Source organism: Lampetra fluviatilis, chromosome 18, assembly GCF_964198595.1.
Source record: "Lampetra fluviatilis chromosome 18, kcLamFluv1.1, whole genome shotgun sequence".
Classification (NCBI taxonomy): Eukaryota; Metazoa; Chordata; class Hyperoartia; order Petromyzontiformes; family Petromyzontidae; genus Lampetra; species Lampetra fluviatilis.
Genome location: NC_136292.1, coordinates 11,408,134 through 11,422,466, shown reverse-complemented (window position 1 = coordinate 11,422,466; position 14,333 = coordinate 11,408,134). Strand labels below are relative to the sequence as shown.

General features: G+C 46.4%; 1 protein-coding gene across 1 annotated transcript; it reads left to right on the top strand.

The window, feature by feature from the left end:
* The first annotated feature begins 357 nt into the window (after positions 1-357).
* RTRAF (RNA transcription, translation and transport factor) lies at positions 358-13,224 on the top strand. The gene is made up of 8 exons (XM_078864612.1): positions 358-492; positions 3,173-3,297; positions 5,058-5,157; positions 6,260-6,346; positions 6,652-6,740; positions 9,741-9,809; positions 10,540-10,588; positions 11,459-13,224. The coding sequence occupies exons 1-8, from the start codon at positions 432-434 to the stop codon at positions 11,611-11,613; spliced, it is 735 nt and encodes a 244-aa protein (XP_078720738.1). The 5' UTR covers positions 358-431; the 3' UTR covers positions 11,614-13,224.
* The last annotated feature ends 1,109 nt before the right edge of the window (positions 13,225-14,333 follow it).

Here is a 14,333-nt window from a genome sequence, read left to right as displayed (position 1 = left end):
CATAAATATGATGTGTGGTTAAACCCGCCACCACCCGACTCAGCCAATTGTAAGGTTTGTCACGTAAACAGAACGTGCCAATACGTCACTAGTACAGCACACCGGTGTGTTGGAGAGCAAATCCACAACATTTACAATCTGAGTACTGTGACGTTTCGCCAGCAATTACAAGCGCCATCATCAGGCGACAGCCACATTTCCGCCATCGCATATAAACCAGTTGGCAAATCATCGCGGTCCCTTAGCCGCCCGCGGCGTCAACGACTCCTCCCACTGCACGCGGCCCCTCCCTAAGTCGTCCAACGGCGCGCGGAGCCTCACGCGAGCCCCCGCGTCACGTGGTACGGTGGCAAAATTGCCGCGGTCCCCTACGTCGGTGGGCCCCTCCCCCACACGTGGCGCGGGTTGGACTCGAGTCGCCGGGCCTCGCCATGTTCCGCAGGAAACTCGCGGCGCTCGAGTACCACGACCCGGCCAGCTTCAACCACAACGGTGAGCGGGCGGGGAATACACGGAGACTGGTCGCCACCCTCCACCCTCACCTCACCCTCCACCCCCAGGGTGGGCCCTGCCGTGGAAGAGACACGCCCGAGTGACAAGAAGCTTTGGGCCTCTGTATACAAAAACAACGCGATTCGCTACCGGGTGACGTTTGTGTCGCCACGGTGCCTCGTGCCAGGCTGGGTGCACTTGGAGGCAACCACGTGAAGTGGCGAATGCTCGCTGCTGACAGCAGCAGCAGGAGGAGGAGGGTCTCGGGAGAGACCCATCAGGTGCCATGGGGGTTTTGGCTGGCCGAGGTGACCGGCGCATGTCACCGCCAGTCTGCCGTGTTTATCCCCCTTACTGTGCCAACAACGGTGGAAACGGCAATAGCAGCCTCTTGTACGTTTCAGTTTTTATTTCATTTATTAGGTATAGCCCTGTGAGCCATTCGGCTCATGAATCGGGTGCAACCGCAACAAACAAAAACAAATCATGAACAAGAAAACACGTGGAACAGTAGGTGCAGGGCAAGTTCTATCCACTGCTCGACGATGGCATCCCCAGAGGCGTGCGTGTGGCCGTGGAGGGTGATTTGAGATCACACTTCACCATCTTCGCGGGCCTCTGTCCCACACTACGTGGTGACGGCATCGCGCGCTTTCAGATTGCGCTTCTTCGGCCGTCTGGAACGCTCTTGCGATATTAGGAGGCCACTTTTTTACGTCGTCTCGATTGAAAACTAATTTCTTGAGAACTGTTCAGTTTGTTGTCCTTTCGCCCGCAACCTCCGATTTACGCGGTTGACAACGTACGGTGCGAAAGAAGTGCATCGTACATACGTGAAGGGGTTTAACCCGGTCAACTTCGGATTCCGCCCACGGCTACCGTCAGTGGCGAGTGACATCTGAACCGAAGCTGGCAACCCATCACCAGCTCGCACTGACCAGCGTGGTGAAGTATGGACTCACAGAGGGGCATGCATGTAATGAGGCTACGGGTTGACCAGGTGAATGTGGAATTTCCACAGTTGGCTCGTGGGCCCACAAAGTCAATGAGTGCAAATAGAGAGAGCTTTTTTAATTGAAAGCACAGCAATAGCGGTGACTTGGTGATTAGCAGGGCTTGGGTGACGGTAACAATCACAGCGTATCAGGTGATGCTGCTGCGTTGGCAGTGGGGCACAATTAGCAAACAAAAGTTAAAACATTACTCAATAGCACTGAAAATCTATACCATAGGACAACGCTTTGGGAAACGGCCCTTAACATCACACGTTGCCTATTATATACACAGTATAATGATAACAAGGTGAGGGACACACCAGCCCATGCGTTAGTAAATAAGGCAATGCCACTTAAGCATCTTACTGAACACAAATTGTCTAATTCGTGTATTGTAGGTCAAGTTCATTTATTAGGTATAGCCCTGTGAGCCATTCGGCTCTTGAATCGGGTGCAACCGCAACAAACAAAAAACAAAAACATGAACAAGAATACATCTTAAAGTGACTGTGCAAACAGTAAATCCAAGAAAAGACAGCAAAATATTGCAGAAAAATCACCGTACACCAACACTGTGTGCAAAAATCCCAGTGGGATGCAAGTCAACAACAACCACAAGACAACTTAGTTAATTGACGCAGACTGGCGTAGCCCGACTTGAATGAGTGCTCATATTCCCAGCCCTCTTTTTGTTTTCATATTCTTATTCATAGCAATGCATCAGTGATTGTGATGTAGTAACACATTAACCATCAGTGCATTATTGACGTCATGGTAATCATATGAATACATTAATTATGATAATGATGGCTATCGTAGTAATACGTAAAAAGTAACATCAATTAATGAGGGTAACAATGATAGCAATATGTTGGTTGGTAGTGCTATGGCTGTATAGGTTGGAGCAGTGTTCTTTCAGAGGAGGCCACTTTCGCCGATAAGACATCATCAGTGTGTGGGGCCGCCACAAATTTGAAACCATTGGGGGTTGGCAGCAGCAGCATGATGGTGGGGGGGGGGGGTGTTTTCACATGTTGTGTATTGTCAGGGGCCACACTGAAGGCCACCATTCGCCCGTTGGCTTTGCAATGAAGAACACTGGGTTAGAGCTGTCTGTACTTTGGCATGTAAATACAATACAGTATTTACAACAATATTTATAACAAAATTTAATACGCGATCAAGTCACTGCCTTTGTTCCCCTTGTATCGGTCCACGAAAGCCTCACCGAGTCTCAATGTGTTATTATTTCACGGAAGGACCTGCATTGGGATGTTTGGGCAATTCCTCTTTAGCGGCTGTTTTGTCTTTTTGTGTGGATTGGTTAATAGGTCAACGTGTTGTTAACAGGTTCTTAAAAAAAAAGAATTAATGTTGCAGTTCGACATGGTTTCAGACGCACATTTCAGATGCTTTTTAAGATGTGGATAATCATTCGTGTAATCATTTATGGCAAAACGAATTAAGATTTAGCTGTCATATTGAGTTTTGCATATTGATGTTGAGTACTGTACATCTGTCTTGATCCATCATTTGGGCTCTTGGCCAAGGAACTGCCCATTACACCCATGGGTGTCCCTGCATTGTTCGTTAGGAGCAGTATAATAGTCCTTTGTATACAGTGATGCTTAATGTATGTGTTCGCTGTTGGGTGTATAACGCGTGTAACTGTCTGCCCACCGTAGATGAAACCGAGTATAGAAATTTCATCCTGTGGCTGGAAGATCAAAAGATCCGACACTACAAGATCGAAGACCGAGGCAATCTGAGGAACATCCACAGCACTGAGTGGCCAGGCTATTTTGAAAAAGTACGTTCATCTAAAGGTTGTCTAAACCTTTGCGGGTGCTTAGTTCACAAATCATGTGATTAAAAGCAGCCATGGTCCATCTGCCTTTGTGTCCCTAGTGACGACATTTACACATCGCACCAGGTACTCATTTGAGCCTGAGTCGACCTTGGGGAGGCTCAGGACTGGTTCAGATAATCATCACTGGTTTTGGCAGTGAGCGGGAATCGGGATGCCAGGTTCGTAGAGCAGAGTACTAACGACAATAGCGCATGCCTGTAATGCAGCGTGCGCGCCGGCTCACCCCGTGGCTTCCTTTCCTGCTTGTCTGTGGTTCCTGGTGCCTCCGATTCGTTTTCGCTCTTCGAGAGCGAGCGAATGCTTTGCAGCGCATTACAAGTTTAAATTATTATTATTATTAAGCCCTCCCCTAGATGTTGCCCTCTCTCAGGGTCTTTGGTGCAACGCTCCATCCAGCTTTCTGCAGACGGGTTGATTCCATTGCTGCACTTCCGTGGTGGACATTCCCCTCCGGCATGGTCCTCGCTGCCAAAGTTTGTTTCTGCCCAAACAAGAAATGGGGCGGTGCTCGGGCATCATTGGTGATTGTCTAAGCCAGTAGTGGAAATTCTACATTCCCTTGCTGGGGGCCAGTTTAACCATGAAATGGTCACAGCTTGCAGGTCAACCAATCTGCCATCCGATTCTTAGCAATTCATAACTTAATGGGATCATTGTGGATAATCTATACGGATAACAGGATCCACAATAGGGTGGCAGGTAAGAGGATTTAACTTAATGGGCACGATTCACATGTTGGTCAAATGACAAACACACGTTACCTTTGTAATGGACGTAGGCATTGTTTTTACCAAATGTGCATCTAAAATTTACATTCGTAAACATGCAAGTTTAACCATGTTTGAGGACAGCCAAACATTTCGAAGGTGGAAAATTGTCAAACTATTCATTAATAAATAAATAAAATTACATTTGTGAAAAATCTGTATATGGCATAGGGCATACAACAGCCATCTGAACATTTTCACGGAGGTGAGGGCCACCCCCCAACCTCTGTAAACACACACATGCACATGTGAGGAGCGGTCGCGCAGCGGTGAGTGCGCTGCTCTACGAACCCGGCATCGGGATTCCTGCTCACGGCCAACACCAGTGATGATGATCTGAAACAAGTCCTGGACCTCTCCGAGGTCAACTCAGGCAAAAATGAAAATCTGGTGTGATGTGTAAATGTTGTCACTAGAGAGACAAAGGTGGCCAGGCGAGGTGCTGGCCACCCACCCCCTCGTGTGCCGTGCCAGACTTCATAGGTGCTCACTATTAGCACCTGCCCCAACAGTCTGTTCAGGCTATGGGGGGATCTTTGTGTTTGTATTAATTTGCAGCTGTGGGAGGACACACCTGTGTGCTTGCATGTTAATCATATACTCCGATTTGCGTCTCCCCTTTTTACGTCATTTCATAAATACGCCGTCATTTTATTTATACTACTACCTGATTTGCATCGTCTTAATCCACACGTCGCTGACAGCATCCGTCCTTTCTCCTATCTGTTGTCTCAGCCTTCGCCTCCTTCTACTCTAAATTTCTTTGATTGACATCGTTTCGATATGTCGTACACGTACGTCATCGGAATGGAATCGGAAGATAAAGTGATTACTTACACATGTCGTCGGAATGAGAAAGGGTTAATACCGCGGTGTGGTGTTTTCGACGAGCACGTTGCATTTAACATCTTCATCCAATCGTTTTGTTCACAGTACTTGGCTGACGTGTGCTGCCCGTTCATTGCAAAGGAGAGGGCCGAGGTGACGGACTGGCTCCTTGGACTCGGGGTGCGGCTGGAATATGGAGACAATGGTACGATAAAATCCGAAATGTCAACCCACACAGCGATTAACGGTCTTGCTGATTAATTAACCTGTGTGTTAACAGCAAAGCAAAGCACAGTGATGAACTCAAAGCGAAGTAGTTTTTTTTGGGTGATGTTGCAAAATACATTCGCGTGATCGTAGGCGGATTTAATCTGTAAGCGACAAATTCAATACAACTTTGACTGTATAGTTTATATGCAGATGTAATTTGACCAGACGTGGAGTAAATTTATTACGTGTCAGAATTAGAATAGTGATTTATACTGGAGGAATCTGATGAGCGATAAAGCTCTTTTCCACAGATGCCCAGTGTTGAGGCAGCTGGCCAGTGTTGGGCAAACAATTGACCCACTTTTGACCAAGGTAACCAGAGAGCACAGATTTAGGTGTTTCTAAACTCATCACTCACACAGCCAACAATGATCTATATCTAAGAACGCACAAGTAAAGAAACAAATATACTGTTGAGAAGAAGAATTGTAATTCATTATAATCACAGTTACATTAGCGTTATTAGCTGACATTCACAATTTATACTGGTAGGAACCTCCTGGTTACACCAGCCCACAGGGGATTATTGTGTCTGTCCGTCGTGCATCCAAACATGGGAGGGGTGGGGCTGGGTTGAAAGAGGAGGGTGGGGAGGGGCTGGGTGGGGAGGGGCTGGGTGGGGAGGGTGGGGCTGGGTGGGGAGGGGCTGGTCACCCCGTGGTGCCCTTATAAAACTCAACGTTTAACCTACTCACGCCGGCTTGTGCCCGCCCTCACAGTCGGCCATATTTGCGGAATACACCACGCTGCCATTGACCCTGGCCATTGACCGAGCAACCCAACGTTCCTACCAGCTCCCTCTGCAGGAATGTGTTTTTGGATGGCAGATTTGTAATTTATCCTAGCCATGGAGGAGTGAGTAATTTGTAAAAAAAATAATTGTATTCAAAGTTGTTGTGAGTGAACGGAATGTATGTATGTTGCACTTCTTTCACACCGTACGTAGCCAACCGTGATAATCGGAGGTGCGGAGGAATCATGACTGGTCAGCTTTGTGAATAGTTGATGTGTCAATCGTTACCGTATTTCCTTCACAGTTGAGAAGTACAACAAGATTTCGGCAGACAGTCTAAAGTCATCCGGAGGAAATTCCAAACCTTCAGACCACCTCACCAATCTCGATGGTAAGCATGTGGGAAAGCTTCCATTGAGTATTCTCATTAAGAGGAATGTATATAAATAAAGACAAACCATATAGCTTTAACAGACTTTTGAGGCAAGTGCTGTTAACGTGCACCTATGAAGGCCGGCACGGTACGTCTACACGTGTACACTTACACTTGTGTCGTGTGTACACGTACGTCATTGAAAAGGAATCTGAAGAAAAACTGATGACGTACACGGTACAGAATGGGAAAGGTTTAACAGTCGCTGTGAGTAACTGGGGAATACGTGCTGTCTGTACCGTATCACCCTCTTGCCCATCCAGTGAGCAACCCTGACGTGAAGGCGGGGGTGTCTGCGCTGGCCAACCTGCTCCAGATTCCCCGACATGACGACTACCTTGTCATGCTCAAGGTACTGCGACCGCTTGCCCATTGTGTTAATTTCCAGTCTAGAGTCAAAACACATTTTCCAGGTCTCCAGTAGGTTGTATTATGCACCTAACTAGTAGCCACAGCCATTGGTTGAGGTGTACTGGATGTGTTGTGCCCGTTGCGGAAATATTTTCCGGGTCACTGACCCAGGCAGACCCGACTGAATTTAAGCCCTGGTCACAAGTCAAATCCACACTGTCTCTCTGATCGTTTATTAAGCACAACGCTCCGAGAAATGTACGTCACGTATCTACTTCCGAAGTTGCTTCAGTAGGTCCACATTCTGTGGAACACCTTTTAAATGCTCCATATAAAAGGTGTTGCACAAAGATATGATGTTGATCGGGTAATATTCTGACCTGTACTCAGTTGATCCAATTGTTTGATTTCTTATATTGTTTGTGCTAAAATCGGATTGAATTAGATTCTGAACTGAATTGATGGTACACCATGAATACATACTCAACGATTAATTCGGCACAACACTTTACTCATCGTTCCATCTCCTCAGTATACGTCCAGTCGGACTCCGTTATTATTTTTGATCATAGTCCATCATTCCGTTGCGTTATTCTTTTTATTTGTGGCTCCTATGCACGCGCATTTGCAGTGACCGACTTAGTTGTAGAATTGGCACTGTTTGCAGGGCAAGCAGCAGGGGGTGTGGACCCACACCGAGGCTGCGGTGGTAGTTGGGTTACCAAACCTTGCTTCCCGCATAGGCCCGCCTGTGGCCGTCCGCGTGTGGTGCTGTGGCCACAGCGCTCGACTCATCTCTGGGGTTGATCAAATCAGTGCCGCTTGTTTGCAAAGCCAACCTAGGGCCAACAACCGTATCACCCTGAATGCGCCCGATCTCATCCGATCTCGGAAGCTAAGGAGGGTTGAGCCTTGTTGGTACTTGGATGGGACAGTCAACCTTGGGGTTGTGCGTAATTCTGGATTCACACTTCCCACAGGGGATTGTGAAAATTTCACAATTGTCTGAGGCTTATGAATGGAGAAGAGTGCTGCAGTACGGCTTGTTTGAGCAGAGAGACACTTAAACTATTTTTTGTTTTCCCCAATCATGTCTCCCTCGGAGCAGTGCCACCTTTCGTGTTATAGAATGGCCCACAAAAGCAGATATCACAGAGCTAACTCTGAGATCCCTTCAGATAACTCTTTGTATGTCCAGTTGGGGGCAGCACTTTCCCACTCTATGTACCACGTGAGAGTAACGTTCGTCACATGACAGTCAATCCAGTTTATTTCTCAGAGTTTAAATGTTGCCGAATTAAGTGCAGAAACAAACGTAACGGAATTGTTTAAATTGTGCGTTCATTAGTGATCAGGCTGAGACTATTGACTCACTACAGTCTGGATTTGCACCCCGGATCTCAGCGTTGCCAGCTCAGAGCTGTGACCTCCGAGCACTCCACCCTGCAACCTTATCTCAATTTCTTTTTAAATCCTTTATATTAAGTTCGCGTGCTTGCTTGCTTGCGTGCTTGCTTGCTTGCTTAGGACCGTGCAAATCTTTCAGTCGTTTTTTAACCCACTTCCCGTGATCCAATCGAGCTGACATTTTCCACACAGACTCGTTGTGCCAGACAATTATTGTTCGTGAAAAAAAATTCCCAAAATTTTACACTGTTTAGGCAAAAAAAAATTATTTTACATATATTCAAATAGAACGCATTCATGGCTTTGGCTGAACGTCAGAGTGTAAGAGCCCAGAGCGTAACCCCTCTACAGGCCGTGGCGGAGTAGCGCAGTTGGTAGCGCCCTCGCTTCCCATGCCAAAGGTCGCGGGATCGATCCCCGCGTCCTCCACAGGCGAATATATTTTTAAATCCTTTATATTAAGTTCGCTTGCTTGCTTAGGACCGTGCAAATCTTTCGCTCGTTTTTTAACCCACTTCCCGTGATCCAATCGAGCTGACATTTTCCACACAGACTCGTTGTGTGTGACAATAAATTTTCGTGAAAAAAAAATCCAAAATTTTACACTGTTTAGGGAAAACAAATTAAATATTTAATTACCAATTGCTTAATGGTGGCAGACAATCATCTGACGCATAGGTGGCAGCCATCTCAAGCCAGAGGACGAGAGGACTCTAGCCGCCACGCATATAAAGGATTTATAGTGAAAAACTTTGTTTTTACGGGTTTACTTGTTACATACAGATAGTCCCCGAGTTGTGATGGGTCCGACTTACGATATTTCGATCTCGCGATAGCGATAGCGATACGACAAAATTGTAAAATATTTAACATTTCGTGCGGCAGGCAAACGCAGCAGCGTACGAGGTACGATACTGTACGTTGGGACGCTGCCGGGATGTACTGTACGCATCTCCCGCCTTTCTATTAAATTGCAGTTCATATAGGTAGGCTAAGAATTGACCTTGTTTTTTTACTTTACATTTTACTGTGCAATACAGTATTGTAATTAATAAATACATACAGTATATAGTTTATACAGTACGGTACTATAAATTGCTCTGTTTTGCTAAATTATCACCATTCTTTAAGACTCCTGGGTAGGCTAGGCCATCTTCGACTTACGATATTTTAGACCTACGATGGGGTCGTCGTAACGCATCTCCATCGTAAGTAGAGGACTACCTGTATATAGCATTTTTATTGAGGTATGCACACAAGTCCGGTACAACATGCCGAGGATTTCTGGGGAGGGAGACAGGGGGAAGAGGGGGAGCTTTCCAGCGCTTGCACGGGCCTAGGAATGGGGATAACAACATGCTCGGTGCACACCTTGAGGGGTTCCCCGATTGGGGGAGTAGGAGTTGTTTGTGCTTATGGGGGGGGGAAGGGGGGAGGGGAACACTGTTTCTATATTAAGTAAAAATGTTTGAGTAAGCGCACGCGCGTCACGCACACCGCCGGTCTCGTCCCCCTGTTTGAGTTGGACGCTGCCACTCTCCTTCCGCTGCTCACCAGATCATCACCGCCTTTGCCTTCTGTGTTTGCCCTGCAGGCCGTTCACATCCTAGTGCAGCAGCGTCTCTCCACGGAAGCCATCGCCAAGGCGAACGAGAGCAAAGCGGTGAGACGCTCGCGCGGACGGCAGCACAGCAAGTCGGCATCTAGTGACTCGGCCTATCCGTTGATCAACTTCGGTGCTCGTGGTACATGCATCAAATCGTGCGTTTTAGAACCAGTTATTTACAAATGATTGCAAATAATACGTGAACGTTACAACTCGGGTAATGGGACAAACCACTTTATAAACGAGACGGTAAACACGATATGTTCAAGAATCTACAGCTCAATGGAATCGCGACCCAGAATCGTGACGATTCATTGACTCATCGAGGTAGGTGGGTGGGCGGGGAGGGGGTGGTTGACCGTTGCATGTTGAGAAACGAGGGTTGAATATGAGCAAGATCCGGACAGTATAAATAAATATTCTGATTATGAAGATCACTTTGAACAAGATGGAACATTTAATATACAGCTAGTTTACAGCTCTTATTTAATAATTCTGCGACCTCACCTTGCACACAAGTCTTGCACAAAATGTTCAAATCCGATTTGTTGTTGATGGTTATCACTCTGCGCTACGAACATGATCACGGCTATCATTAGTGAAGAGTGAAATATTAACCGGTCCTTGGCGCCACTTATTCTCCTTCTCTAACCTGCACTGACCAGCGTGGTGAAGTATGGTCATCCCTCCATGGCCGACACTGCAAGGGAAGTCCCCCATCCAATAGTGGATGGACAAGGAGCCGTAACAATTGTAATGTCTAATGTTGCGTCTTCGCTATTTTCAGGGCATCCCGATCGCTCTGGATCAAAACATTCTTGGCTTCGACACCGGAGGTGAGCGTTATTAACACTCAGGATTTTCAAACGCGCGATTGTCATATTTGGACATGATTATACTATACAGAGAAATTACAAGTCAGTTGCAGGCATAAACTGGCTAAAAAGCCTAGGCCGAAATATCTGAACTGATATTCGACTTGATTTAGCCATACACAAGAAGAAGAAGAAGTAATAAGCAGCGGGGGAAAAAGTTCTCGAGCCTGGACGTAACAGGTACAAAGAATTGATGGTATGGATGGGAGTGGGAAAGGAGTTGCGGACCCTGCGGTCATTTGTGTTTTATTTGAGTTGCTAAAAACCATGTACTGCTCGCAAATATAGCAGCTCGTTATAAGCGCAAAATGTGAAACATGTGTGCCCCACCGAAACTGAGAATGTAAAACTGCCTATTCACCTTCACGTATAGCATAGAATCAGTCGGGTGGTGCTGTGATAAGAACACTTGGCTGGCTATCGAAAGGTCAAGAGGTCAGATCCTTGTCATAGGTCAACCCAGAGTTGATTACATAAGCACGTGGGCACTGAACAGAGATCACCCCATGCAAAGACTGGCCCCCATCATGGGAATGTGAAATTTACACCTAAGACACATTCTACTACTATTTACTACAATGTTTATTTTACCAGGTACCCACGAGGCAAAATAGCTCTTTTTCAGAAGCAACCTGGCCACAAATGATAGCTTTGCAAAGTGGCTTATCACATGGAAATTTATAGCAACCATATACTCTAAACACGTTTCTAAATGTGGATAGAAAAAACTTTGTTGTCCTTCTCCCGCGCCTCCGATTAACACGGTTAGCTGCGTAGAAGTCCGACATACATACGTAAACGCCGCGGTGTAATTTTATCTCCTCCATGCAGATGCCACCGTGAACGAGGCGGCGCGCATCCTGCGGCTGCTGCACATCGAAGAGCTCCGAGAGCTGCAGACCAAGATCAACGAGGCCATCGTGGCTGTGCAGGCCATCACAGCCGACCCTAAAACTGACCAGCGGCTCGGCAAAGTTGGGCGCTAATCCTGCTGCGTTCTCGCGGCACACTGAACGTGCACCGGTACCGGGACTTTTCCTGGGCCGTTCCCGTGCTGTGGTTGTTCCCACAATTGTATGATTGGCCGCCGTAAATTAACTGTTTTGGGGGGGGGGGGGGTGCCCTGTTGCTATCGAGTAAAATATTTCCGATTCGTTTCTGAAATCCTGTTTGACCGTTCCCGACGTGTGAGTGCAACCACCGTGCGCTTGAAGTTTCCCAAGCTGCTCTTCGTTGGTTAATATGGCACTGCCAGACCTGCATAACTGCAGCACCGGCTCCCATAATGCACCACGTTATGTGACTTGCATGTGTAGTGCCGTGTTCCCTACCTCGTGTTAAAGGGTACATCAGTCATAAGTGGCAAGGCATTGCCTAAGCATTGCTCCTAAAAGTTGAGTGACCATCACTTTCAGTTTTTTTTTCCATGAGCAAAGATTTGAACCTGTTTGGTAAAGTCTTCAAACATCATGGGTATGCAGTTCCAAAACGAGGACTGCGTCCTTAGCTCAGCATTGTCTACCATACATAAATTAGATGTTGGTTTCACGTAATACCACTGCATCTCAAGGCTGTACGAGATCAATATGACATACACATGCTGTAGATGGTGAAGAGAGTCATAGGCAGAGGGGAAGAGGGACGTCTCAAGCCTGGATTTGAGCCAGGGAGTTAACACATTGCTTGGGGAGGAAGTTCCATATAGGGGTAGCAGTGAAGAAGGAGCAACCTCCCACTGATGAGGATTTCGTATGGCCAATGAAGAGCACTTTTTAAGTAATTTGCCAATTTAGTTGCTTTATTACAATTGATACATTCAAATATATTAAACTTTCCCATAAACCAAAGGCGAGGATGGGAAGGGAGGAGACGAGGCCTCGTGGGTTCGTGGGGACACAACTGAGTCCAGCACGGTTTAGTCCCAGCCCGGTCACGGTTCCAGCTCACGTTTAACTCAGCCGTGTTGTGTGCAGCGATACTTTTGGCAGGTGGAACGGCTGCGTAAACACAAACACGCAACGGTACACTTGCTTCATCTAAAGGTTGTCCAGATGAATTGTAACATTGGGTGTATGTCTTCTTGGTTCTTTTGCTAAAGTCACGTAGAAGGGAAATAAATAATATTTTTTTTACAAAATACAATTCTCACGACGTTTCGGCCACAACGCGAGCAGCCGTCCTCAGGTGAAGAACAGGGCTGTCGGAAAGACAGCCCTCCTCAGGTGCGTTGTGGGCGAAACGTGAGAATTGTATTTTATTGTTTTTTTATTATTTCCCTTCTACGTGACTTTACCGAAAGAACCAAGAAGATGAATCCCTGCAGTCACGAAAGCTTTAAATCGAAAAAAAATTCGGTTTATGCTTTCAAAAAACCATACGAGTGATGTAAAAAAAAACTTAGAATCAGTCCCACGTAATGTTTCTTTTCTAGTTAAAGTCTATTGAAGTTCAAATGCATACAAGCACCAATTCAACACAAGACAAGTTCCCATCTTAACGTATACAGGAGTGAGCTGTGCAAAAATGAGATTCTGTGTTGCACAGTTTGCTTCTAAGAATACTGCTGTGTAAAGATTAAATAAGGAATAAAAACTACTGGAGCATTAACGTTACCTTGGTGTCTCTTTAGTCAAAGCCATAACATGGAACACATCGTCCAGCATTGCTCATTCGCTGGCGGCGTCTTGGACGTTCGCAACTTTGCTCCCATAGCCCTTCAACTGGTTCGGCGACCTCATCAACAAAACACGTTATTAATCGCCTTGCCGTACAAAAGATGAACTGAAGATTCGCATGAAATGGGCATTGGTCTTGACGTGAAATGCACCTGGCAACACGATAATTGTAGGAAACTGGAAAGCAAACGATGCAATTCCCGCTTTTCTGCTGAATGTTTTTGTAAGCTGGGGCGCAATTCCAATATATCGCAAATGTTTACATTCAGCAGAACTATCTTTACATTAAACACAGCGCTAAAGTGGCTATGGTATTCACGTTAAAGAGTAAATCTACCGGAGTCAAATGTCGAATTTTAGAGTTAACGGTTCCACAACGTGGTACTAACGTGCCCCCACTGTTAACCATCGCAGAGTTACACAATTTAATTGGCCTTGCAGTGAAGGTGAGCCGATTAGATTTGCATCGGGGATTTGAACTCAATAGCTCAGGGTGAGTAAGGTCGAACAGCATGCAGGGCCACAAGCCTGCTAATGTTAAAGGAACATGGCCGGCCTTTATCATAATTTGAACTTAAGCTATTTAATGTTTAGAAATTTACCAGGCCCACTGAGCTTTAATACCGCTCTCAGACGCGACGTGGCCACAAATTATAGCTCGGCGAAATGACATCACGTGGAACTTCATAGCAGCCAAATACTCAAAGCGCATGTTGATTCTAAATGTGGAGGGGAAAACCGGAGGACTTAGAGAAAAATCCACACGACCACGGGGAGAGAGACACGCACATTCCAAATACACCGGCTTGTTAAATGACGCACAGTATTCGCTTGCTCTAGAAGAGAGTACGACTTGGAGGTGCGAGGAACCACAAACAAGTGGGAAGGCAGCAGAAATGACCGGAGTTTCATGTTTGGCACCACTGAGATCTCCAGTCCAGATCTCCCAAAAATCGAAAGAGCAACGGTGAGACGAGGAACAGTGAGAGTGCCAATCTCCGTACACAAGACTGAGGTCTTTCCTACGATGT